Below are 25,325 nucleotides of genomic sequence, written 5' to 3' on the forward strand. Positions count from 1 at the left end.
TAGGTCCGCTTTAAAGTCTTCAAACTAGATTTTGTAGACCCAAATGATGTGGAATAATCTTGGGCTTTTGGGGTCCCTGGGAGTCTGGGGCCCACTGTGCCCCGCTGATAATCCAAACTTGGTTCCAGTTCATCCCAAAGATGTTGAGGTCAGGGCACTGTGCAGACCAGTCAAGTTCTTCCACACCAAACTGGGAAAAGCATTTCTTTATGGAGCAGCTGTGTGTCATGTGGAAACAGGAAAGAGACAAACACAAACTGCTGACACAAAGTTTAAACACTGCTGTCTAGAATATCTTTGTATGGTACAGAATTAAGATTTCCCTTCACTGGACCTAAAAGGCCCAAACCAGGAAAAACAAATCCAGACCACATTCTTTTGGCCATGTCGTGCAAAATCTTATTTTTCTGTAACCACAAGTAAATCAATGTTACAACAGATTGATAAGAATATATTCACTTTAATTATTAAATTATACATCTTTACAATATACCCCTAATAAAACTGCAGTTGTACAAATCATTAATTGGGAAGTAATAACATGATATGAGTCGTTGAAAAAAAAAACTTGAGAGGTATGCATTCAATTCATTGTTACTGAAGATTATTACATCTTGAGACAGATAATAGGTAGGATCCAAAGGCTCGAGGTCGCTATTGTAACACTCACCCAGTGCCTTCTTACTGTGAGCCACTAATCTATAAACATTATACATTATATATTATAATGTACACTCACAAATTCTACTTTTACAAAGTTTTGCAGTAGGTTATGGTGTTGTACTGGACTGCAGTATATTGAGTGTATTTAATGTCGTCCAGCACACACCGCCACCACCAGAACCACCATAATAAACACAAAGTAGAATCACTGAAAACTAAAAATGTGTAAGGTACATAAAAGTAGAATTCATGGCAGAGCTGTGTGTGTATATGTATGTACATAGGTTTATATTTAATATACACAGTCCAGACAGTAAGTATTTGGACAGTTACACAGTTTTTGTTCTTCAGGCTCTGTGCTTCAAAACATTCAATTGTAAATAAAGTAATGGATACTACATTAAAGTGCCAAGTCTCAGCTTTAATTTGAGTAGGTTTACATCAATATAGAAAGAACTGTGGGGGAGATAGTGCCCTTTTTACACATAGAGCCCAAAGTTTCTGGGTTCAAAAGTAATTGGACACTTGGCTACTAAATGTTTGTTGGGCAGCTGCGTGTTGCTTGAACATTAGTGCAGCACAAAAGAGCTCACACTTGGCTCAGAGTTGACTGAGAGTTGCCATTTAGATTGAGATGTAGCTGTCGACATGAGGAGTAAAAAAGAAAGCAAACATTTATCAGAGATATCAAAAGTAGTTGGTTTGCAGGTGCACATGGAAAAAAATGTCAAACAAGGTGGAACACTGAGGAGCACAAGCGGTGTGGATGAGCAGAAATTCATTTACACAGTGAAGAAAAAGCCCTTTATGACAGTGTTCACACAAGAATGCTCTCCAGAATGTAGGTGGACATGTTTCATAGTCAATGATCAAGAGAAGACTTGATGACCAGAACCTCAGAGGATTCAGCACAACATGCAAACCTCTGGTAAGCCTCAAACACAGAAAGGCAGGCTGCAGTTCACAAAAACAAAGTTCTATGGACTGATGAAACAAAAATCAACTTCTATCAAAATGATGGAAAGAGGAAATTGAAAGCCAAAGCATAGCACCTCATCTGTCAAACATGCTGGGGCTTCTGTTATGGCTCGGGCATATATACAAACTGTCTACTGATGTCTGCGGCTGCAAAGGATTTTACACTAAACATTAAATATGATCATTTTGTTTGACTTCAGGTGAATCTGTCCAATTACATTTGAACCCCTAAACTTTGGGCTTTATGTGTAAAAAGGGCTATATCTCCTATACAGTTCTTTCTATATTGATGTAAACCTATTCAAATTAAAGCTGAGATATGGCACTTTAATGTAGTATCCAGTATTTGATTACAATTGAATGTTCTGAAGCACAGAGCCCGAAGAACAAACACTGTGTAACTATCCAAATACTTATGTCTGGATTGTATACATACATAATACATACATATACATATATGTGTATATATATATATATGTGTGTGTGTGTGTGTACATATATATATATATGTATACACACACACACACACACACATATACATACAAATATATCTCCAACTGTGGTATTTGAGTAATTGCCTTTTTTATGTGCATGTATGTATATGTATATACGTATATAATTGTCTGTGTTACCAATTGAAGACCGAAATTATTTTCAATTTCAAATATAGATATTCACCTGTATATTGATCCAAATAAATCTATATATAAATGATTAATGAACAGGTAATTCCAGGTGACCATGTGGCCAGGGTGGCTTCTTGGCCTGGGTCATTTCAAAAATGCATACACCTCTGACTTAAAAGTGCAGTGGGGAGAATTTAGTGGCATCTAGAAGAACGGACTTGGCAGAAATGGAGTATAATATTCATAAGTATGTTTTAATTTGCGTATAATCACCTGAAATAAGAATTGTTGTGTTTTTGTTACCTTAGAATGAGCCCTTTATCTTTACATAGGGGACGGGTCCTCTTCCCTGGAGCCCACCATGTTGCACCGCTATGTTTCTACAGTATCCCTGAACGGACAAACCAAACACTGGCTCTAGTGGGGGGGATATTCAGTTGGTTGTAGTTTGCAAACTCACCACTAGATGTCACTAAATCTCACACACTGGTCCTTTATAGTAATATTGGATTTAATTAATTTTCTTGGTTTATTAATTTTCGTACTACTTCAAACAGGATGGTGCCATAAACTTAGAGAAAGAAACATTTCGCACATTGCCTCATTATCAGATGGCTGATGTTGTGGTTGAGCTACTGGGCAATTCAAAAATCCACTTTCTTCCATCTGCTTTGAGTTTTCATCTACTGTGGGCTGCAGAACTGAAAGATAACAAGCTCCTGCTGATGGAAATGAGATTTCCTTGATGCCAGTTACTCCAGAAAAGCTCCAAAATGTAGAAATAAAAACTTGAGGCACTCGTACAGTAGGCAGTATTGGCCCCCTGTCCCCCTTCCCTGCTAACAGCACAACACGCACCACCACACTAAAAGAACAAAGACGGCAGCGAATGTGCGCATATCTTACAGGCCTGGCCTACGTTTCTTGACTTGCAAGTATCATTGAGCGTATTCCACAGAAATGTGGAAATATTCAGCATTTGGAGAGTTACTAACAAAATGTTGTGCACATTCAGGAGGTGCTTCTTCTTCTTCTTCTTCTTCTTCTGAGGCTTTAAAACCACAGCGGCTCCATCAAACACACCTGTAGAGACTCCATCCCTCTGTGTTTCTGCTTCAGTGTTCACACAACAGGAAGGCCAACAGGTGCTCGCAGTGTACCTGGTCAACGTGCAGGTGTTCAGTTTACACTTCTGTGTTCTAAGCATCCACCTGTCAGCCCGCATGTGGGAGCAGTACACAGCTGTAGTACTCCCTCATGAAGTCTAATGTAGTACTCCTTCATGTAGACAGATGTAGTACTCCTTCATGAAGTCTAATGTAGTACTCCTTCATGTAGACAGATGTAGTACTCCTTCATGTAGACAGATGTTGTACTCCTTCATGAAGTCTAATGTAGTACTCCTTCATGTAGACAGATGTAGTACTCCTTCATGTAGACAGATGTAGTACTCCTTCATGTAGACAGATGTAGTACTCCTTCAGACATCATAGAACTAAATTAGAACTTCCTAATTTAGTCAGATGTAGTACTCCTTTGAGATGTAGTACCCCTTCATGTAGTTGCATGTAGTACTCATTCTGATCCAATCATCCTTCATGCTGTCAGATGTACTCTGTGTAGTTGGATGTAGTACTACATGTAGACAGAGTAGTACTCCTTCCTGTGGTCAGACTCTTTCAGACACAGTAGAACGACTAACTAGTTTAGTAAGATGTAGTACTCCTTCATGTAGTCAGATGTAGTAGTCCTTCAAGATGTCAGATGTAGTACTCCTTCATGTAGTCAGATGTAGTACTCCTTTGGGATGTCCGATGTAGTACTCCTTTGGGCTGTCGGATGTAGTACTCCTTCATGTAGTCAGATGATTCAAAACTTCTTACTTTAGTCTGATCCAACTGTCCTACATGCTGTCAGATGTAGTACTCTTTCATGCTGTCAGATGTAGTACTCCTTCATGATGTCAGATGTAGTATTCCTTCATGATGTCAGATGTAGTACTCCTTCATGATGTCAGATGTAGTATTCCTTCATGATGTCAGATGTAGTACTCCTTCATGATGTCAGATGTAGTACTCTTTCATGATGTCAGATGTAGTACTCTTTCATGCTGTCAGATGTAGTACTCTTTCATGATGTCAGATGTAGTACTCTATCATGCTGTCAGATGTAGTACTCTTTCATGATGTCAGATGTAGTACTCTTTTATGATGTCAGATGTAGTACTCTTTCATGATGTCAGATGTAGTACTCTTTCATGATGTCAGATGAAGTACTCTTTCATGATGTCAGATGTAGTACTCTTTCATGATGTCAGATGTAGTACTCTTTCATGATGTTAGATGTAGTACTCTTTCTAATGTCAGATGTAGTACTCTTTCTGATGTCAGATGTAGTACTCTTTCATGTATTTTAATTTAGTCCTGTAGTCCTCTATTACTCTGTGTAGTTGAATGTAGTACTACTTCAGGTAGTGAGACTCCTTCAGACACAGAACTTGTTGCTTTCAAGTGTAGAACTCCTTAATTTAGTCAGGTGTAGTACTCTGTACTCCTAGTTGTTATTCATGTTGTCAGTACTCCATTGTGTAGTGAGATGTAGCACACCTACATCTGACTTCATGGAGTAGTCAGATGTAGGCGTGAAGATGCAGTTCTTTGTGTACTCAGATGTAGCAGTCCTTCCTGTTGTCAGATGTAGTACTGTGTGTATTCAGATGTAGTACTCCTTCATGTTGTCAGATGTAGTACTGTGTGTATTCAGATGTAGTACTCCTTCATGTTGTCTCTGACGGAGGTGTGGAGGTGCATCTCTGTCCTGTATCCGGCCTCCACACTGTGTCGTTGCTCCTTCTCCGTGGCGTTGCTGTCACTCGCCTGGCTCCGCCGTTGGTACAGGAAGCGGGTCACCACGGCGACGATACACAGCATGATGAACACCACCGCTGTCGCCACACCTGAGGAGCAGCCAGCACATACACATCAGCAGGGTCAGTCCAAGTTCAAGTACAAATACTTGCATAGTATCAAATAATCAAGTAATTATCCTTTTTTAAAATGTTTTGAAACCAAGGTGTTGAAACATAATGTGTGCTGCATTTCACACATTTCAGTTATTATTATATTAATTAAAATGAATCTTAAACGCACAAAAAACAAAAAAATCGTGTATCATGAAAGAAGTAGCACTTATTCCTCTCTGTTAGATTTATTTAAACAAACGTTAGCTCAGCGTTAGTACTGAATTCATACTTAGTCAAAGTCCCAGTTAGTTTGCTAGCTAACAGAGCACTGATAACGCACTACTGACACAGAGACATTAGGATTACAATGATATGCTGCTGCTGATGAGTGTGGAGTATGAAATCTTATTTAGCATCTTTAATCTGAGAGCAGCTGGAAGTGTTGATATCTTTAAATGTAAACTTTAGCCGGGCTTTTGATTAAGAATTATTGACAGGATTTATTTTATTTTGACTTATTCTATTGTTTTCATGTTGTAAAACTGTATTTTATTATTATTAATATTTCCCCCTCTTAGTGATTTTGTTTTTATATCTATTTTATCATGTTTTTTAATTTTGTTTTTATTTCATCTATTTTATTATCATTTTCATAATTTGTATTTCTTCATTTTACTCTTTACTGTCTACATTTGTTCTGTCTTATTATCGGCTTGTGTCATCTGTGAAGCACTAACTGGTGTGAAAGGTGCTACACGAAGTTTGACTGATTAAAACTTCATTGATTCAGAAACAGTCTTTTGTATACAAATATCTTGGAATATCTTGAATGACAAACATCTTTCACATTGAAAACTTTGCAAAGAAACTGAAACCAGATGTCTCGTTTTATATCCATCTGAAGAAATGTTTTCACCTTATAGCAAGAAAAACTCTCATTCAGTCCACATGTTTTAGATTCATGCAGGCATCAGACTCTTTACTTTGCAGGCTTAACTATGACCGACATTCATCTCTGGGATTGATTTTCAATACAGGAACAAGAACTCAACAGTTTACAACAATTATAATAATATATTTCTTCAAGAATAACAAACCACTGAATAAACTGGGAGGATTTGTTAAAAATACTGTACAGTAAGGCAGATGTAGGATCAATCCATCCTTCAGAAAGATCTCTTAAAAGTTATATTTGCTGTAAGTCACATGAAGTCACACTTTTTACTACTGAATTGCTTTAAACAGGTCCTGGTTTATAAATATAAAAGGTTAAATTAAATAAATTAATGTACATGAGCTCTAACAGACCAGAGGGAATGATTAGGACAGATGTCAGATGGCAACATGACAAATAAAAAACAGCTGGGACACATTTTCAATCATTAAAAGCCACATAAATTAGCACAAAAGAGGAAAACAGACCTGCTATTACAGCCACATCGTTCTGGGTTTCACCGCCGCGCTGCTCTTTTTCTTTATTTGTCGTTGCAGATTGATCTGTAGAAGCAGAGGTGAGAAATTCATTGTTCCTGAAACGTAATAATGTCACAGATTGTAAACATGTCTACACGTGTCAAAGCTGTGTAGCATCTCTCAGACAATCACTGAGGCATTTTTGAAGAGGATGTTGAATGGATGAATGATTTTTACTCTTTTATTCAGGACTGAGTTTGCAAATGAAAAACTTATTACACTGAACAAAAATATAAAACGCAACACATTTGTTTTTGCTCCCATTTTTCATGAGTTGAAATAAAAGATCAAAGATTTTTTCTATACACACAAAAGACTTATTTCTCTCAAATTTTGTTCACAAATTTGTTTAATTAAATGTTAGTGAGCACTTCTCCTTTGCCAAGATGACAGGAGTGGCATTTCAAGATGCTGATTAAACAGCATGATTATTGTACAGGTGTGTATTGTTGTTCAGTGTAAAAAACAGCGACTGAAACACATAAGAAATGAGGTCCAGATCCTTTTTATGGGTTACTGTTATTTTCTTTTCTTTCCATTAAATCCGCAATATGTAATTTCAGTCACTAGGGGTCACTCAATGAAAACAATAACAAAAGACAGAGTATGGTCGGAGTGTATCTAGAAAAATGAATAAAAATCCAGCAAAACACACATAAAAATCCATATATGTGACACTGCAGCGTTCACAGAAAGTTGCTGCTGGATGCCATGAAGTATTTAAAGGTCTCCAGTTGACATCTCACTAATGTTCTGTGGATATATTTACCTCAGCACATGCTCAGTGGATGAGAATCTGTATAGTCTATATAATCTGAATAAATAAGGGCTGTTCTGCAGTAACAGGCTCATTTTATGTAACTAGAGGAGAACACAGACCAGAGAGTGCACAAAGCTTCTTTTCAACATTTTGATCGCCAGAGAGACTAATTTTAAAATCACAACTAGCTTAATCTGGCCTCATTGGTGTGCTAGTTAATGAAATATAAAGGAATATCGTTATGGGGTGTCAGGTTTGCCCTTACTAACTGCCTTTGATTCAGTAGCTGAACACTGTTTTCTTTCTGTGTTCGTTCTGTTTAGTTTTTGTTTCAATTTGTATTATCTGTACTTTTTTGTTTAGTGTCAAAATGATTTAAAAAAAAAAGATAATCATCATCTGTGTCAGCTGTTCTTTGCTTTACACATGAGTTTATTAATATAGCACAAATTACACTGTACTTTACAATGTAGCACCATCTTGTGGTTTAATCAAAAATAAATCAACGCAGACAAAAGACCATCAATCTCTAAACAATGAATAAAATTCCAGTGTGATTTCCAAGTACGTGTATCAAATCTGAATGATCAAAGTTAAACTGAGCTTGTAAGAAACAAACCTGAGGTTTAACTCTTCATTCAGTCCATGTGGTGATAATCATGTTGTAAGTGTTTCATTTATTAATCCACAATTGTTTCAAAAGCAGTCGATCCAGATCAACAAATTTTCTCACTGCTTTTAAAGCCATGACTTGAAATTGTGTGGCTGTGTTCCTGAAATCAACATGGACATGTTTCATATACACAGTATAGTTTACAATATACGCCATATATATTTCTCATCTCGCACTTACTGTATATTTCATTTCAGCTTTCCCTTGAAATATGTAACGTATCAATCACAAATCAAAAAGATGGCTTTTGTAGCTGTCACAACTTATGAAGGTGTCCATTTTTAGTTTTCTATCTATGTTTGACTTTAAATAAAACTGATGATCAGTTTGCTAATGATCAGTTTAATAATGCAGCGCCTGATCTCCAGGACTATCCCCCAGACATTCCCTACATGCAAAAGACAGACTAATGGTGTGAACGTACGTCTCTTTGTACCTGGTGACGTCACACACAGCGTTCAATATATCCCTGCTTTTGCATCAGATTTCGGGATGCTGAATACAGTCTATATTTATGACTTTTAAACCAGTGTTGAATTTAGCAGTTAATCACAGTCTGGAGCAACACACAACAATCCAGGAAATATACAAATACAGTAACACACAATCACAGCGACATGGTGTAATTTTTCTGGTAAATGGTTATAAATGTGTCTCAGCCATCAATCTCTACTCCCTCTTGCTGCATCGCAGCATATTTTCCATTGATTGTTGATGGAATAACTTTTTTCCCCATTAAAGGACGAATCACAGTTTTCCAAGTGTGTCTTAAACAACAGTCAGGAGCCCAAATGAACATTAAAGCTGTTTTTCTTGCTGTAATCATTCCTCCTGTTCATACTGACCATTAGAAGATCCCTTCATAATGACCTTACAATGGAAGTGATGGAGGACAAAATCCACAGTCCTCCTTCTGTGCAAAAAATTCTGTATTTAAAAGTTTATCTGAAGCTAATATGAAGCTTCAGCGTCCAAATGAGTCAAATCAAGTAGATATCTTTCAACGTTACCGTTTCAACCCCAGCAGGGTGCGACGCTTTGGAGTGCTACCACTGTATCTGGACCTGAACACTGTCTCCTGCAGCTCACAGGTCCAGAACTCCTCTGGAGCTCTTAAATATTGGCAGAGATATTTTTTTGCTTGAGTAAACTTTTAAAAGAGTCACTCTGAGAATTTTTGTCCAGTTAGGACTGATTCCTTTACTTTGAGACTCTTGATAAATACTGACCCTGCTGCATTTTCTTTTCCAAGTCTGGGTGGAAAAATACTCTCATAACAGCATCACAGAGGACTGTTCTGTGCCGTCCAGTCATAAAAGCACATGTTAGCCTACAGAGGTGAGCAGCAAACAACAGAAATAGATGAAAGGCTGGTGGTCGTTGCTGCTGATTGACTCACGGCTCAGAGGAACATCACCTGAATGTAGCTGCACTTCATTGAACTGTCTGTCAGTGTGTTACCTTGCAGGTTGTGGGATGTGATGGAGTCTGCCAGCGCTCCACAGTTTGATTGGACGAGAGGACCCCGGACCGTGACCAGTGAGCTTCCACGATTCAGCAGCGCTGCTTTCAAAGGAGCCACATGATTAAACTGGACTGAGGAGAGGCAGCCGATGAAACCCTTCGAACCTGCTCCGACCACCTCCTCTGGGAAGTTTCCACCTAAAAGGAAGAAAGAAAGAAATAAAGACAGACTTTGACTGTAACGCCCGTTATTGAAATATATCTACCAATCACCAATTACAGAACTGTACAACACACTATTAAACAGTCAGTGTTCATCTCTCCTTTTCATTCATTCATTCATTCATTTCACTGAAACATCAGAGTTGGGCAGCAGTGAATACAAAGACGGTTGTTAATCTGCTTCATCCTCATCGTTCTTCAGATGCAGTTGAAAAGTTTCACCAGCTGGTTGTAAATCCAGCACTAAGTTTGTGTGTAAACTCCTAAGCGAACTAGTGATTTACTTAATCAGGTTGCACCATTACACCAAGATGTCTCATCTTGTAACCACTTCAATAATGTGTATATTGGTTGCTAGGAAACATCTGTCGCTGTCCAATAAGAAACAACCAATTATGTAAACAGGAAGTGACTCTAATATCACAACCTGTAAAATAACTGTCAATCCTTTATGCAGTTCACAGTGAGATTATGCTAAACTAACATTATTTGGTCATTCAGTCTAATTTTACTGGTTTAATAATTTGACATAATTCCATATGACCACATTTTGTTTCTGTGTTTGTGGCTAAAGATGAACTGACGACCAGCAGCTGCAGGAACTCATCTCAGGAACTAAACTTATCCTGTTTGTGTTTCCATCACATCTGAGGGACCTGGTAGATCACGCAAACAGGACCAGTGAGGAATTAAAGAATGACGGACGGTGGCGTTTGACACACAGCATTAACACGAGGAAACAACAACACAGAGTCTTTCCTGTTTTTCTCTGTATTTACTGTTGATGACTCTGATGTTTGAATGAATGCATGAATGAATGAATGAAAAGGAGATTAAAACTCAGAGACGTCTCTCCAAAGTGACGTTAATGCCATGAAACTGTCATAAAGTTTGATCTGTCTCATTCACTTGCTCATCCGCTGTGCTCTCACATCGTTCCTCTCTCTCTCTTTTTCTCTCGCTCTTCTTCAAAATGAGTCAGGAAGTCAACAACAAAGCCTAACTTCTCACTTTTAACTTCAAATAACTGTGAAAAATGTCCATCCATCATCCTAACATCGATTCCAGAGTACTTCCTTGTTTTAAGAACGAAGAAGTGCACAAGTTGAAGCTGACCAATCAGTGACAGTCAGCCCTGCAAACCCTGCCCCTAAATTTCTTGCACTTTGGAAAGTAAAACCTCCCCCGAACCAGGGACATTTTTTTAGACCTGGAACTATCTTACAGGAACTACACTTAGTCCCTGGTTCCTCCAGTCGAAATGCAGGTTTAGTTCCTGAGTTCTTCAAAGGGTTCTTGGTCCCCTGAGAAAGTTCCTGCAGCGGAAATGCCCTTTTTATCCAAGTTTAGTTGCTTTGGTTCCATAGTTCCTGGAACTTTTTGGTTAAAAACTGGGTTATTAATATAACTTCTCTCAATATAACTTTTCTGTCTCCACTTTCTTCATCATCTGAAAGAATCTCAAGGTTCTTTGCCCCTCCATTCTTCTTTGTCTATGTGACTGAACTGTTGCTCTCTGTGGTCCATTACAGACCGATCTACTGCTACAGCAGTGACAGCAGAAATTAAATATCCCTCAGCGTTGATGCTGAAGTCTAATTACTTGACGTGCAGTAAGCTGTGAAGAATGGAAAGAAAATGTTTGCAGGGAAATGGTACACTCTGCTGACTCAACCTTCTCTCAGGGAGAGCTTCACATCACGAGAGGACTTACTGGTGACTTTGCCCAATGTCAAGGACCTGATTAAGATCAGCTCTGCATCAGATGACAGGGTGTACTTTCTGTCCATGTCCTGGTCGATCTGGTTGAGTGGAGAGTAATCAAAGAAAAATACGGTTACAAGAAATCTAAACCGAGGCAGCAGCAGCACATTTAGACACATTATAGATTATGTTCTTGACTGCTTCACACAAACCGCTATCAGCCCACAATTAGCTTTTTAGTGCTTCAGAGCTTCCTGTTCCGCGCTGACATGCTGACTCAGACACTCAGCTCAATACACATCTGTGATGCAAAGACGCAAACGTATCTTTAGGTATGTTTTTGTTTTGTGTGTTTGTTTCCTTTGCTTCACATTCTACATTTGATAACATTTTACTAAGTCCCCCTATTTATCATATATAATCAGTATATAAATTAATAACTCAATTAATTATTTATAACACACTATAATGTAGTCATTAGCTAATATAAGGGCATTTGTAAGTGTTTAGTAATATGCAGTATTTATCAACAATTAGAATTCCTCTTATGAAACCATATTTGACATTATTACAACTTGGGGTGTCAATGTTTGATTAACATTAAGCAACAACGCAGAAGAAGAGGGACGTGCGGCGTGACTGTCAGGAAATGAACAATATATGAAATGTAGATTTGGCTTGTAGCTTGTGACGCTTGGTGATGCCTGAAACAATGGGGACACAAAAAGTCTCATTGTCCCATCTATTCTGGCGCCAGTGTGTTGAGCACTGGGCAAGTTCGACTCGGATGTACAAACGCTTAATAAAATAAAACGTAATTTAATATAGACTGATCTGTTTGTTTTAATACATTTATATTTATGTAAATGTGGTGATATCTGTACATATAGAGCCCCAGATGCAGCGCTGCTCTTCTGTCCAGAAAGAACATGAAGCTTCACTATACATTCAAACTAATGTGGCAGCTACAATTAATCAGCGACGCCAACATTTATCTTCCAAAAGGAATTATATGAAAATATATCAAAAATATTTAAACTTAATAAAGTGAGATATTAACAGTCCTAGAGTGAAAATTACAACAGTCTGGCTCAAAATCTCTCTGCCATGACACGTCGCTCTGGGATATCCAATCTGCGTCGCATCGCAAGGCACGCTGGGTAATGTAGGCCCAGCAAGGGCCCGCCTCCCTACGCCAAAAACAGTGACAGAAAGTTGAAACTGAAAACCGGTGACACTGAAAAAAATATCGATAGTGTAAAAAAAATCTGTCACTGAAGAAAGACAGACATGAAGAACAAATCTGAAGATTTACATTGAAAAACACATCATCATGCAAAAAAATATCAAAATAAAATAAGATAATAAAATTGTAAGATTATAATTTTTTAATGTGCGTGTTTTATTTTTCAGTGGAACTTGTTTCAGTACCAATACAACGTTTTCCAGTACAAAACAAGTTTCCAGTGTTTCAGTGTCAAAGTTTTTCTTTTTCAGTTCAGCTTTTGTTTTGAATGCCAAATTTTATTTTTGATGCCAAAATGTAAATGTCACTGTTCTGGCCCCATAGTTTAAGGACTTTTTACATTTGTACCTCGAGATAAATAAAGGACTTTAATTCTGTATAAGCCAAACCTGCAGCAGCTAACCCCTGTGAGGTCTGTAGGAAAATGTATGGGGACAAAAGTGACCCCAAGGTGACAGAGGAGTGGATTAGCTGTCAACAGTGCCATTGCTGGTTCCACGAGAGCTGTGGGGAAGACTATGGCATAATGGAAGACGAGGGGTTTGTCTGCAAAGACTGTGTATCATTTCACAGTAGTAGTAGGCTATGCACACAGGCCTATGAATGGTTTCATAACCGGTATTCTGGCTCATTTCACTGGGCCGTTCAGCCCTTTTAAGTTTTAACAATTAAATTAAAACCCAACTAACATAGTAAGATGAAATATGATGAATATGAAATATGAAACATTTAAGAGTTATGTTAAGGTTTAAGGTTAAATAATTTTTTAATTATTTTTGTATTCATACAACACCTGATTCCCTATTTTACTATGTTCAGCCCTTCTATTACTATGTTCAATTGTACTATATACTATATTTTCAAATAAAAAAAAATATTTCAACTGAAAATGAATGTCCCAATTTACCTTACCAGTTGTCCCATTTTACCTGAACATGCCAACAACATGAGAGAAGGAGTCTTGGTGTGTTTGAAGGTCTGTAGTTTCTAAACAAGTATACTTTACAACATAATTTCAAAAGAGAAATACTGCAGAGATTCGTGATAACTTATAAAAACATCAGCGAGTGAGTAACTAGCTTTTTTGATGGTCTCCTGGTAATTTTACCAAAAATGTGTCCCAAATTACCTGATTCCACCCTACAGTCTGAATAAGTTCACGTTTGCATGTTTTATTGGGCATTTTTACTATTACTGAAACAGTTTAGTTGTGTTTCTTGCAAGGAGTCAGGACACCTGCTGACAGCTGTTTTATGCTGATTTATGGTCTGACTGTATATAACTGTAATACTTTAACTACATTTTTCTCAGACCACATTAGAAATCAAATGTTTTTATTGTTGTTCTGAACGGCACACGGTACCGTTTCACCACGGAGATGAAGTGGTGCGCAGCCAAAACACTCTGGGTGGAACTCGTGCTCTAGAAGTATTGTTCTGTGGATTATTAAACTATTTTGACAGTAATTGTTTGGGTCACGGAGCGTATCCTATGTACCGAACCATAACGTTTATACTGTGACGGTTCTCATACCGTTACACCCCTAGTTCCTATGATTTAATAATAAAAATACCAATACTGAATACCAAGATGACACTAGCTGGGACAAAAACTAAATAAATCATTTCAATAATTACATACTGACTCAGTTCACAGCAGACCGGCGTGCTTGCTGTCTATCCACATGGATGACTTGTTGCCTCTGTTGCTCACCTGCACGTAGAGGTGTTTGCCCTCCCGGTGGATTCTGATTCGGTGGAGTCGTCCGTCTGCCAAGCTGCTGAGGGCGGGACTGAAGACGTCAGGGCTCCTGTCCCTCTGCAGGTGATACCAAATCTGCAGACTCCCTAAACACAAAAGAGAAGCTGCCATCAAACATACATGTATAAGGAGTGTTTCAGGATGGTTTCACTCTGTGTTGTTGAATGTTGCTGCTCAACACTGCAGACCACCGCGCTGCTGCACAGTAAAACAGACAGAATGAAGGCACGTGAAGGCTCCAGTTACACAGCTCTTGTTCTTCAGGTTCTGTGTTTCAGCACATTCAATTGCAAATTAAATAATGGATGTGCCAAGTCTCAGCTTTAATTTGAGTAGGTTTACATCAATATAGAAAGAACTGTGTAGGAGATATAGCCCTTTTTACACATAGCAGAGCCCAGAGTTTAGGAGTTCAAACATAATTAGACCCTTTATTTCAATGAAAAACACAACAGTCAACCTCATGGTGGTGCTAGAAAAGTCACAGTGGACCAACAACTTCTAGCTTGACTTAAATACTGATTAGATCAGAATACACATCAACTCCAAAGCCACATACTAGAGTTCAGTCTGCTGAGATGCATACTGTATGTAACAGAAGAGATTTCGCTGTATGGTAGTGAAGTCATCATGGCTAAACCTGTCGGGACAAACATCTGACACAATCTTACACGTACACAGAAGAACACCGACAAATAGAGCAGCAGATACTAACTGATAGTTAACATTCAAAAGAGAGCATTCAAAATTTGAATCACCTTAAATCCAGCCCTCCTCTCCAGAGCCCTCAAAACCAAAGAGCTGAGCCCAGGAAAAGGCCCCCAATGTCAGCTGGTGCTGACACTAACTGCCCCTCTCGGACACACTCTGACCAGTCTGACCAGTCTCACACCAGCACTGCTTTCTAAGCAGCAATCAGAGTCAACTATTACACAAAGTAAAGAAACCTATCTGGAACCCTGGAGAGAAGAAACTAAAAGCCAAAGTAGATCAGAAGAGAAGATGATGAATTGGCAGAATATCACCAAGGACACAAAAAGGACAACACAAAAACATCATGACAGGTGAGGCTGAGACATGATGATGCACATTCAATGAAATAAGGAACATTTACTTTAATAAGTTCATCTCAAAGAGCTTAACAACCTCTCAAAATTAAAACAAAGTCTGGGAGAAGGAGACCGGGTTTTATCTCGTTGCCTAATATGTATCAACATACCACAACCTGAATGACAGTGAATGAACTAGACACACACACACACACACACACACACACACACACACACACACACACACACACACAAACACACACACAGATCAGCCTGTGCAACATTCCTGTTGTTGATCATCACTGAACCACATTACACAATCAGAACTGGATTAACCAGCTAAAGGGGCCTTGCAACAAAATAGCAAAACAACAAAACAACAAAAAAAAAAACCCAGAAATGCAGGAAGATTCACTGTTGTTCAGTCATTGAAGAACATTTGATACGTAAATTGAGTGTTTGTAGCGTAACTGTTTTTTACATGACGTGTACTTTGATTTATTAGTTTGGATCATGTCCCATCCGCTAACATGGAGGGGGCGGGACTTATAACCTATACTGCAACCAGTCAGCAGGGGGGGATCTGTCATAACGTCCACATTCATATACAGTCAATGGTTGGGACTGTCAGTAAGAGTAGAAATATTAAACCATCTTAACACTGAGCTCATGCCAGGATGTGACATTTACACTGTCTTGCCTAAAGCGGTTATTACGCTCATAAAGACGATGTGTTCAGAACATACCTGGATGATTGAACCCTGTCAGCCTGCAGCATCAATCATCTTCATTCTTAGCAGGTTTCTTGCTGCTTTGCATATTGCAGCTAAAGTCATCGGGCAGATTCCCACGTTGAAAAAAACAATGTTACACAGCTGGTTTTTCAGTCACACGTCATGGAGTCACATAATGTTTGATTCAGATGTCACATAAGTACAAAAATCCAATTATAATAGTTGGTAGAACTGCCACAAAGCTAAACTGATTCCTTATTATTGATGTATTTTATTTGACATATATTACATTTATGTGAAAATATTTTTTTCTGTTCTTCAGTGTAAGATCCCTCTTTAATAAATCGTTTATCTGGCAGGATTTCATTTGGACCAGGATCAAATGCTCATAAAACTCTGTCACTGCTCACAGGTTCAGCATCGTGTCATGTGAACACACGCGTACGGGACGACACTAATGACGATCAGGTGAGTGTTGTTCAGTTTTATCAGCGTCTTATAACGAATCAGTCAAAGCCTTTTCTAGAATATTCGGGATGCCGTTTCCTAACAGTCTGAATCCGTTTGGTGACCGAGGAGTCTCGTCTGCTTCGGCAGGTTTATGTTCGACATATTCGGGGAGAAGTTGACACACACACATACACTCAAATACAAGCATAGGATGTACTGTATATGTATAATTAATGCTGATGGAGAGATGAAGTGTTGATCCGTCTGTGTTCACAGAGACCGGAGTCTGCTGCTCAGAGCTGAAACAGACGGAGGTGATTGTTTCTTCTCATGTCTGTTTAATGTGCAGTGACCCTTCAACAGCTTGATTATTGCTATTTTATCAAACAAAAGACGACAGAGAAGAGAAACCAGGTCAAGTTTTTGTTTAAATAGGTCAGTGTCTGTCTTATGTACAAGAAGAACGACTGTATTCCAGTTTACATGACACGCAGCAAGAGGGGGTTGTATTTTCCAACGGAGAACAAAGGACTTTTAGTCAGTCTGTGATTGGTTGGTTTCACAAGTTTTGGAGCAAAATAAAGTCAGTCAGAGGTTCTTAACAATAAAAACCATGAGAACCTTCCTGCTTCCTGCAGTTCATCACACTGTGTTTTCCCTTTTGTATGTGTTTTAGTATTTGTAGCATTTTGGGACATGAAACTCATTTTCCTTCATGTTTGTACTTCAGGAAATTACAATTTTGCAACTGCAGTTATCAACACAAATTAAAGAAATCAGAACCAGACGAATCTGCAAGCTCATGTTTTATTTGCTCTTTGCTTTTATTTAATTCGGGGCGGGTTTAGCTGCCATTGATGTGAAGCGGTCTGTTGAATTCGCCTTGGTGACAGTATTGAACGAGCCGGACGGTGTATTTTCTCTAATAGAAGAACAAACAACTGCACTTCAAGCTTTCATTGACAAGAAAGATGTGTTTACTGCACTTCCAACACGATTTGGGAAATAGTCGCAGGTTTTGTTGGTCTCATTGGTTGTAGCTCTATCCAACGGCGTCCAGAGGCGTTTTGGTCTGTGTGTGAGGTTCCAGACTCATTAGCATTTGTGAATTGGTCTGGCGCTGGCGGGCTAGCGAGAGCTTCCCATTTAGTCAGATGAACAGACCGCTTGTGATTTGGAGCAATTGTCGCATTTCTTTTTTATTTTTTCCATCTGTGAAACAAGTGGAAGTCATTTTTCTTTTTTGTTGGTGTAATACTCATTTCGGCCACAAGCGGCTGAAGTGCACCACTACCTCATATTCTGAATAGGACTAAAAGCATTCGTGTTTTCTTCCAGGTGACTTTAAATTTCTCCATGAGCTCTAAACACAAGGTACATATTGCCTCTCTTCTCATTTCTCAGTTTGTACATCCTTGATTCGAAGTGAGGAAGAGACACGAGGAGAGAGGAGTCGAGACAAACAGGCAACAAAAATGAGACATCCTCGCTTCGGCGCCGTCATGTCAATTAAATATAACTGCGGCAGAGCTGCATCATCTGTCCGTTGCTGTGTTACAGCCTGCTGCTGTATTTTATGATCTCTGACAGATGAGCATGACAGTGTTCATGACAACTTATATATTTACTTTTAATTCAAATCACAACGTGGTGTAATATGAAGAGAATGTAGGGATGTCAAACGTTGTTATATTTTATTTAACACACACACACATACACACATATCCTTTATATATTTTATTGTGTGAAGCACTACAAATGGTTTGTATATTCCAGCTGTGTGTCGCCTCTTTTATACGTCACAGGTGATGAAAAGAATCGCAAAGGATACACCAGTGCCTCCTCGCTCATAGCTCCTCCGGCAAGCCTCCTCTCTCCTCCTTAACATCCTTAAACACGACGTGCTGAGATCGATTTCCGGGTCACGGGCGGGAGGACGGAGGAGACGAGGAGCCAGAAAATAGAGAAATGAGAAGAGCCCTCTGTGTTTCCCTCCTGTGCTCCTGCACTCCTCCCCAGCCCTCTTTTCCCTCCACACCTGCCCTGTTTCAGTCTCGTCAGCTCTGCCCTGCTCCTTGTGTTTCCCTCAGCCTATCAGCTCCCAGCCTGCCCTTGTGTCTTGCCACCTGTTCCTTGTTGTTTGATTAGTTCAGGTTGTATTTTAATCCCGGTTTTCTGTTCAGTTTTGTTGGATCCTCTGTTCTGTTCAGCTCAGCCAGCTTTTTTTTTTTTTTTTTGTCTGTACAATTCCAAAATAAAGAAGTTTCTTCAGCCTGCAGTCTCTGCCTGCTCCACTCTTCATAACACATGAATTGTGTGTTTAGCAAGTTATGTAACATTATTGTTATGTCTTTCTTTTATCACCTGGAAGAAAACATGAATGCTTTCAGTCCTATTTAGAACATGGCGGTGTGGTGCACAGCACCCTCTTTGGGCTGAAATGAGTATTACAACAAACTGAAAAATGATCCTGACAAAAAAAATATATATTTCACCTGCTAACACTTTTTTTTCCACCTGTTTCTCACATTTAAAAGGAACTTAAAAGGATTATCCTGGCAAAACCTTTTTTTCACCTGTTCTTAAGTCATAAACACAGGAGTCACCACTTACCTCTCAGGGCTTCCGTATAAACCTGCAAAAGCCTTCTTAATTAATTAACTGTTTGTCGTTTTTGTTTAATTGCCTGAATGTTGTGCCCCTTTCTGATTAATTCTAGTATGGCTCCACTGAAGACATTTATATATTTGTAATTGGGAGTCTTGTATATACAGACTATTATGTGGCCTGTTTTTTAAATTATTTTTATTACATTTAGGAAAAAGTTAGACCTCGGTGACCCTGGTTATGGTAGAGTGAGGTGTCAGATGTGTCGTACCGTTGCGAGCCAGGATGACAGCGATGTACTGCTGGCTGAAGGTGCTGACGGTCAGCAGCATGGCCGGGCTCTGTGAGGTGACGAAGCTGAAGGCCACGTCCTCTCTGGCTCTGCTGCTGCTGCTTTCTCTGGAGACGCTGGACGCCTGCGAGCTTCTGTTCTGCATCACCGAAAAAGGCTCCTGGAACGTAAAGGTGACCGAGGACTCTCTGTCGAAGGACACCGACACTTCTGCACGCAAACAGGGACACGGAGAACGCTCTTATTATATCTGTCTACGATTTATTGCTCCTGAGATTTATAACTCTTCTTGAATCCTGCTAGAGATGCTGGAACTGAGACTAAAAATCTAATGAATCCTACATACAGTATGTTGTTGTTGTTTGTTTCTATCTTAATTTCTCTGTTTTTGTTCAAGTTTGTTATTTGACTTATTTTCTGATCTTTATATCTGGCTTGTTCAGCTTTTTCTTGTCTTACTGATCAATGTGATTTTAATTATTTGCTGTTTTTGTTGCTGATGGAGATCCATATAAAGAATGAAATAATAAAAAGAGGCTGCAGTTTTTTGTTGCACAGAACATCCTGATGGTTTCTTTATTCTTAGTCTATCTTCATCCTGAGGGAGGCGCTAGAGGAAAGCTCCTGGAGCAGCAGATGAAAACGAGACTAAAACCAAATAAAAAGTAACTTTTGAAAACAACAAATAAAAACTAAATAATGTGAAAGACAGTAGAATGAACAAATGAACTGATGACAGATTAAAGGTAAAGGTTTAAACGCCCCTCTCTGTCGTGTCACATGGTCAAACGACATATTTGGTTGTTTAATACGGACGACTTGTTGAGGATAAAACTGAAAATTCTCAGAGAGAGATTCCCTCGGTCTTCCCCAGAGCCAACGAGCCTCTGTGCTGTCTGTGACTCACAACTGAACTTTAAGGCTCACGAGGGGTTTCTCACCAAATCTGCTTTTTATCACCTCAAAAATATTGTTAAAGTGCAACCATGTCGCTCTCTGAGTGACACAGAGAGACTAATGTTTGCTTTTATATGGAGCTGGCTGGACTGATCCAGAGCTCTGCGGCCTGAGTGCAGACCAGGACCAGGAGAGACCACATTACAGCCGTTTTAAAGCCCTTCATGCTCTGAGCTGCTGGAACAGTCTGCTGAGCATCTGAGAGCAGCTGGAAATGTTGGTAACTTTAAAAATAATCTTTATTTTATCCATTTATTTTATTGTATTCATGTTGTAAAATCATATTTTATCTTTTATTTAATATTATTTTCCTCTTTTTTCCACTCCATTTTATTATATTGTTTTTAAATCTGTTACATTTTCATAATTTTTCTTTCTCATGTTCATTGTTTTACTGTTTACATTTGATCTGTTTTATTATCAGTCACCGATGAAGCATTTTGAACCTGTATGAAAGGTGACATACAAATAAAGTTTGATTGATTTTGAACGTGATTTTAGGCTCATAAGACATCTCAGTGATGTAACTTAGTAACCAGCAGTTAGTATTAAGTATTTCTTTCTTTATTTTAGTGTTTCTTGGAGCTTGTTACCATCAGGCTGACTGTGTGAGACAGGAGCACACAACTGCTACACTCATATTAGTTGTAGGTGAAACCATGGAGTCTGGAGTTGTGAGGTTTTTTTTTTTAAATGTATAATCAACGTTAACTCAGTTGGTCCGTAGAGAGTCTGGCCGTCGCTCACCGTCTTTACAGGTGGGTCCTCCGTAGGCGGACTGTGAGCAGTCGCAGGCGTAGCCGCTGCTCTTCTCGATGCAGCGTCCTCTGTTGTGACAGAGGCTGCTGGAGCCGCCGCAGTAACCGGGGCAACCGGAGCTTACGCCCGGTGCCATCTTGGCCCTCTCCTCCAGGTCAAGGGTCACACCGTTAGCGGTCAGAGTTCTGATGCAGCCCAGGAAGCCTCTCTGCTGGGACGCTGTTCCCCCTGAGATGATGACGACCACAACACACTGTTAATGAAAACTCAGCTTCTGAAAAGATTTTACCATCCGACTCTCGATTTATTACAAGCTGCTCTTCATCTGATACACTTCTGTGTCAGACCTCGTTAAGATTCAGTATATAATGTTATGGCCTTATGTGGATCCATTCAAAAACATCTTCTTCTTCTTCTTACTTCACTGTGATGTTCTCTGTACAGAGTTTCTGTTATTGTTATTATTCTGTTATCACCTCAAATCTCAGTTTAACACCTGGACCTACCTGCAGGACTTATGACATCACAACAACTTTGGAGCCAATTGTGTGAGAGTATTAAAACACACAATTGTATTACTCCCACTTTAGAGGGATTACTCAGGACTTTGCACTTAATCAATTAGCTTCACTTAAACATGGATCACTGCAGTGCACTGACTCAGACTGGGACTGTGCAACACATTGGGAGACATGCAAGAAGCACTCGTATGAGCAGACTCATGCACGTACAAGTGATTTAGTATGAATATTTGTGGCATTCATCAGTTTTCTCTTGGCTACCAACAGGATGTAGGAGTGATCCAGAGCTGCTGTACGTGTCATGAATAGATCATCTCTGCCTTTCTTCACAAGGGGAGAAACACTTGTTTGACCTACAATTATAATGTCCTAATCTGAATTAATACAGAGTTTAAATATGACTGAAATGAACAAATATTAAATATAAAACTCAAACAAACTTAAAGGTATAATGTGTAAGATCTGGCCAGAATTTTAGTTTAAAACTTTATATTCTGTTGATAATTTTAGTAAATTTTGGAAAGAAATAACAGTTTTGATGTTATGTCAAAGACGTCTATGTCTTGTGTTGCAGAGATATCTACTGAAGTTAGCATGCTAACCAGCTAGCTGCAGTCCATACTGTAATACCTCTTTGTACCTCAGGGGCGATAGTGAGTCCCTGTAGTGTCCAGTCTAACACCAGAGGAAGAAGAAGTAGTGCTGCAATGATGCAGTGATAGGACTGTTTAAATATTTTTTCAGGCGAGAAGGTAACCATGTGGATTCCCAATATGTGGTCAATTTATCCAAATAACGTCTATTTGTAAAGTTGCCGTGACGTTGTGGCAGCAGGAAGCTGCTGCTGCTGCAGACATCAGCTGTTCATATCAGCCGTGTGTTGAGATTTCTGCACTGAGTTGCATCAGCCATGTGAAAGCTGGCATGAGCCATTTGGCATCGTAGCACATTGTAGTAAGCTGGATATTGAAATATCATACCAATAAATTAGGTCGATACTGGATTACTGTGTTGTAAAATGGCAGCAATTAATAAATAAATGATGCGGTGTGCAGAAAAACTGCTGAGTGAGTCCTGTGACATTTTATAATTTACACCTACCCTGGAGGCGTGATGTGTGTAAATATTTAGTTGTTACTTAGAGTTACGTTGTAAATGATCTCCGTGGTGCAGCTCTTCTGGTAATTTACCGCTGGCTCTAATGTCTCTGCAGCATCTTGACAACACCATCGCACAGATTCAGTGTAAACAGTGAGCTTTACACTATATTCAGTGAGTGATAATGATGGTGGGGGGGATTTGCTGCCCCCTATTGTTTGGATCAGGTGGCCAATTCTTCCACATTGAACTTTTTAATATAAAATTCATATTCTGTTACCATATTATCATCATCATGGCTGCCATGATTTTTATTGGCATATTTTAACTTCTACATTTCAGTAGTTTCTGGGAAACTTCTCTCACTCTGACAGCTGCTCAGCGTCTCTGCAGCTCTCTGTTCAGCATCTTGGGAACATTTTGGTGAATGAAACTCGCCTACAAACGCAGCAGAACATGGAGCCTTATATGGACCTCCTCATCAGGCTGAAATGAGCTATTTATGACAGTTCAGGCAGTTGAGAGAGTTTGTTGAATCTGACTTGGAACACTTGAACAAGCAAACCTCAAAGAAAAAAGTCATTGTTTTAGGATAAAAATACTAAAATGTTCTTGGCCAATTGTGTGTCAAAAGTGAGATGATTGTTTTATGGTGTATTGATTGGAGGAAAGAACTTGGTTGAGACAATATTTCCTGACATTGAGCTTGGAAGGTAGACTCTGTTGTCTTAACTATTTTCTGTTTAATAATGGCATTACATGTAAATGACTGAGTTGTATATAATACTGGTTCATTACACTTGAAGACAATCTGATCTCTGACTCCACATTGACTTTCCTTCTACATCATCTTCATAAATCATACTGGTCCATATCACACATTTTGTGCAAGAGCCATTATCGTTGGCATCAGAAGTTTAACAATAAAGCCCCAAAAAACCTCAAGCATAAAGTGGAACAACCTGTCTGTAGCCTGAGAGGTAAAACTCAGGGCAAAAAAATAGCAGCTCCTCTCTTCTTTATATCTGCATTATGGTGGCTGGACAATAAAAGGACAAACTCATCAAATAACTGTGTACTAGTACAAAAATCAACCTGAAACTATACAAGTGAGCAGGACGGAAATAGGAATATTTTGTCCACCACATTAACATATATATGAGGGGGGCAAAATATTAGGAACACTTTTCAATATAAAGCGCTCCAGTACACCACCAACCACTACCACCTCAATAATGAACATAAAGTAGAATTATCACCTTTCTGACAATGTCAACAAAACCTGAAGATGTGTTGCTGTTTTGTAAAAGTAGACTTTGTGGCAGAGCTGTTGTATTTTTTTGTAGCGTCGTCATGTGTGAACCTCTTAGACGAGCAGGATCGATACATCTCGCCCAACTTATTCCCTGGACAGGTGCTGAAACACCTGAGGTCAAAGTCTGATATATATTATTCCTCTGTTGTTAACTATCAAAAACACATCAAAGAATTTTGCCACATAAGTTTGTTTAGAAACGGCTCCAAAGAGTAACAGCTGAGTCCATTTTAATTTATTAAGCCGACTTCTGACTATTATGGGCTGTGTTTTGTCGGTGAGGAGAGGTTTAAAGCAGCCTGAAGTGTTTGAATTATTTATAGTAAAATAGGAACAAGTTAGGATTTTTAAGCAGTTTTTGTTTGTTGGTTGTTTTCCATTGTTGTGATAGTAGCTCTGTGTGTTTTATCAGGGGGCAGAAGTGTGTCTGTCTCACTCATTACTGACCTTTGACCCTTTGTAGGCTACTAGGAAGGGATCAACGCAGCTCGCCTAACAGCGATGGATCAGCTGATAGCAGTACGATCGGACTTTTTTGTGCGGTTGTGTTTTTAGGCTGTGTGTCTTTCTGATTTTAAACCGACCTACAAACAGCTGGCTGTTGAGACGTAAGCGGTGGTGTCCGTCAGGAGGAGCCTCCAGGAAGCGAACAGGAAGCTGGTCGACCTGCAGCGATGCCTCCTTCACGTTACGCTCCGCCCTCACATAGTGCCACTGCCGGTCGTTCAGAGGGAGGTGAGACTTCACGGCCAGGACCGCCGGACCGTTTCCAACGTCAAAGGAGAAAGTCACCACCGAGGGAGCTGGAAGGTCACACACACACACACACACACACACACACACACACACACACACACACACACACACACACACACACACTGGGTCAGACTGAAAGGTATGCTTGTTTTTTATTGATCTACTATATCATCACCATCTGATGCAATGTGATACAACTCTGCTGAGGGAGTTTGATGACCTGATTGCATTTATGAGGAGGCTCAGCTGACAGCT

General features: G+C 39.3%; 1 protein-coding gene across 1 annotated transcript in view; it reads right to left on the reverse strand.

The window, feature by feature from the left end:
- Window positions 1-446: 446 nt before the first annotated feature.
- The window catches only part of LOC137192258 (contactin-associated protein-like 5), a 112,595-nt gene continuing 87,716 nt past the window's right edge, over window positions 447-25,325 (reverse strand). Inside the window, exons 17-24 of the mRNA XM_067602794.1 lie at window positions 24,899-25,117; window positions 21,369-21,608; window positions 19,644-19,874; window positions 14,485-14,618; window positions 11,536-11,623; window positions 9,597-9,797; window positions 6,652-6,726; window positions 447-5,223 (exon numbers count right to left, since the gene is read on the reverse strand). Of these exons, the coding sequence (XP_067458895.1) occupies window positions 5,027-5,223; window positions 6,652-6,726; window positions 9,597-9,797; window positions 11,536-11,623; window positions 14,485-14,618; window positions 19,644-19,874; window positions 21,369-21,608; window positions 24,899-25,117 (1,385 nt within the window). The 3' untranslated portion in view covers window positions 447-5,026. The remainder of the gene's footprint in view (window positions 5,224-6,651; window positions 6,727-9,596; window positions 9,798-11,535; window positions 11,624-14,484; window positions 14,619-19,643; window positions 19,875-21,368; window positions 21,609-24,898; window positions 25,118-25,325) is intronic.

Source organism: Thunnus thynnus, chromosome 11 (assembly GCF_963924715.1).
Source record: "Thunnus thynnus chromosome 11, fThuThy2.1, whole genome shotgun sequence".
NCBI lineage: Eukaryota > Metazoa > Chordata > Actinopteri > Scombriformes > Scombridae > Thunnus > Thunnus thynnus.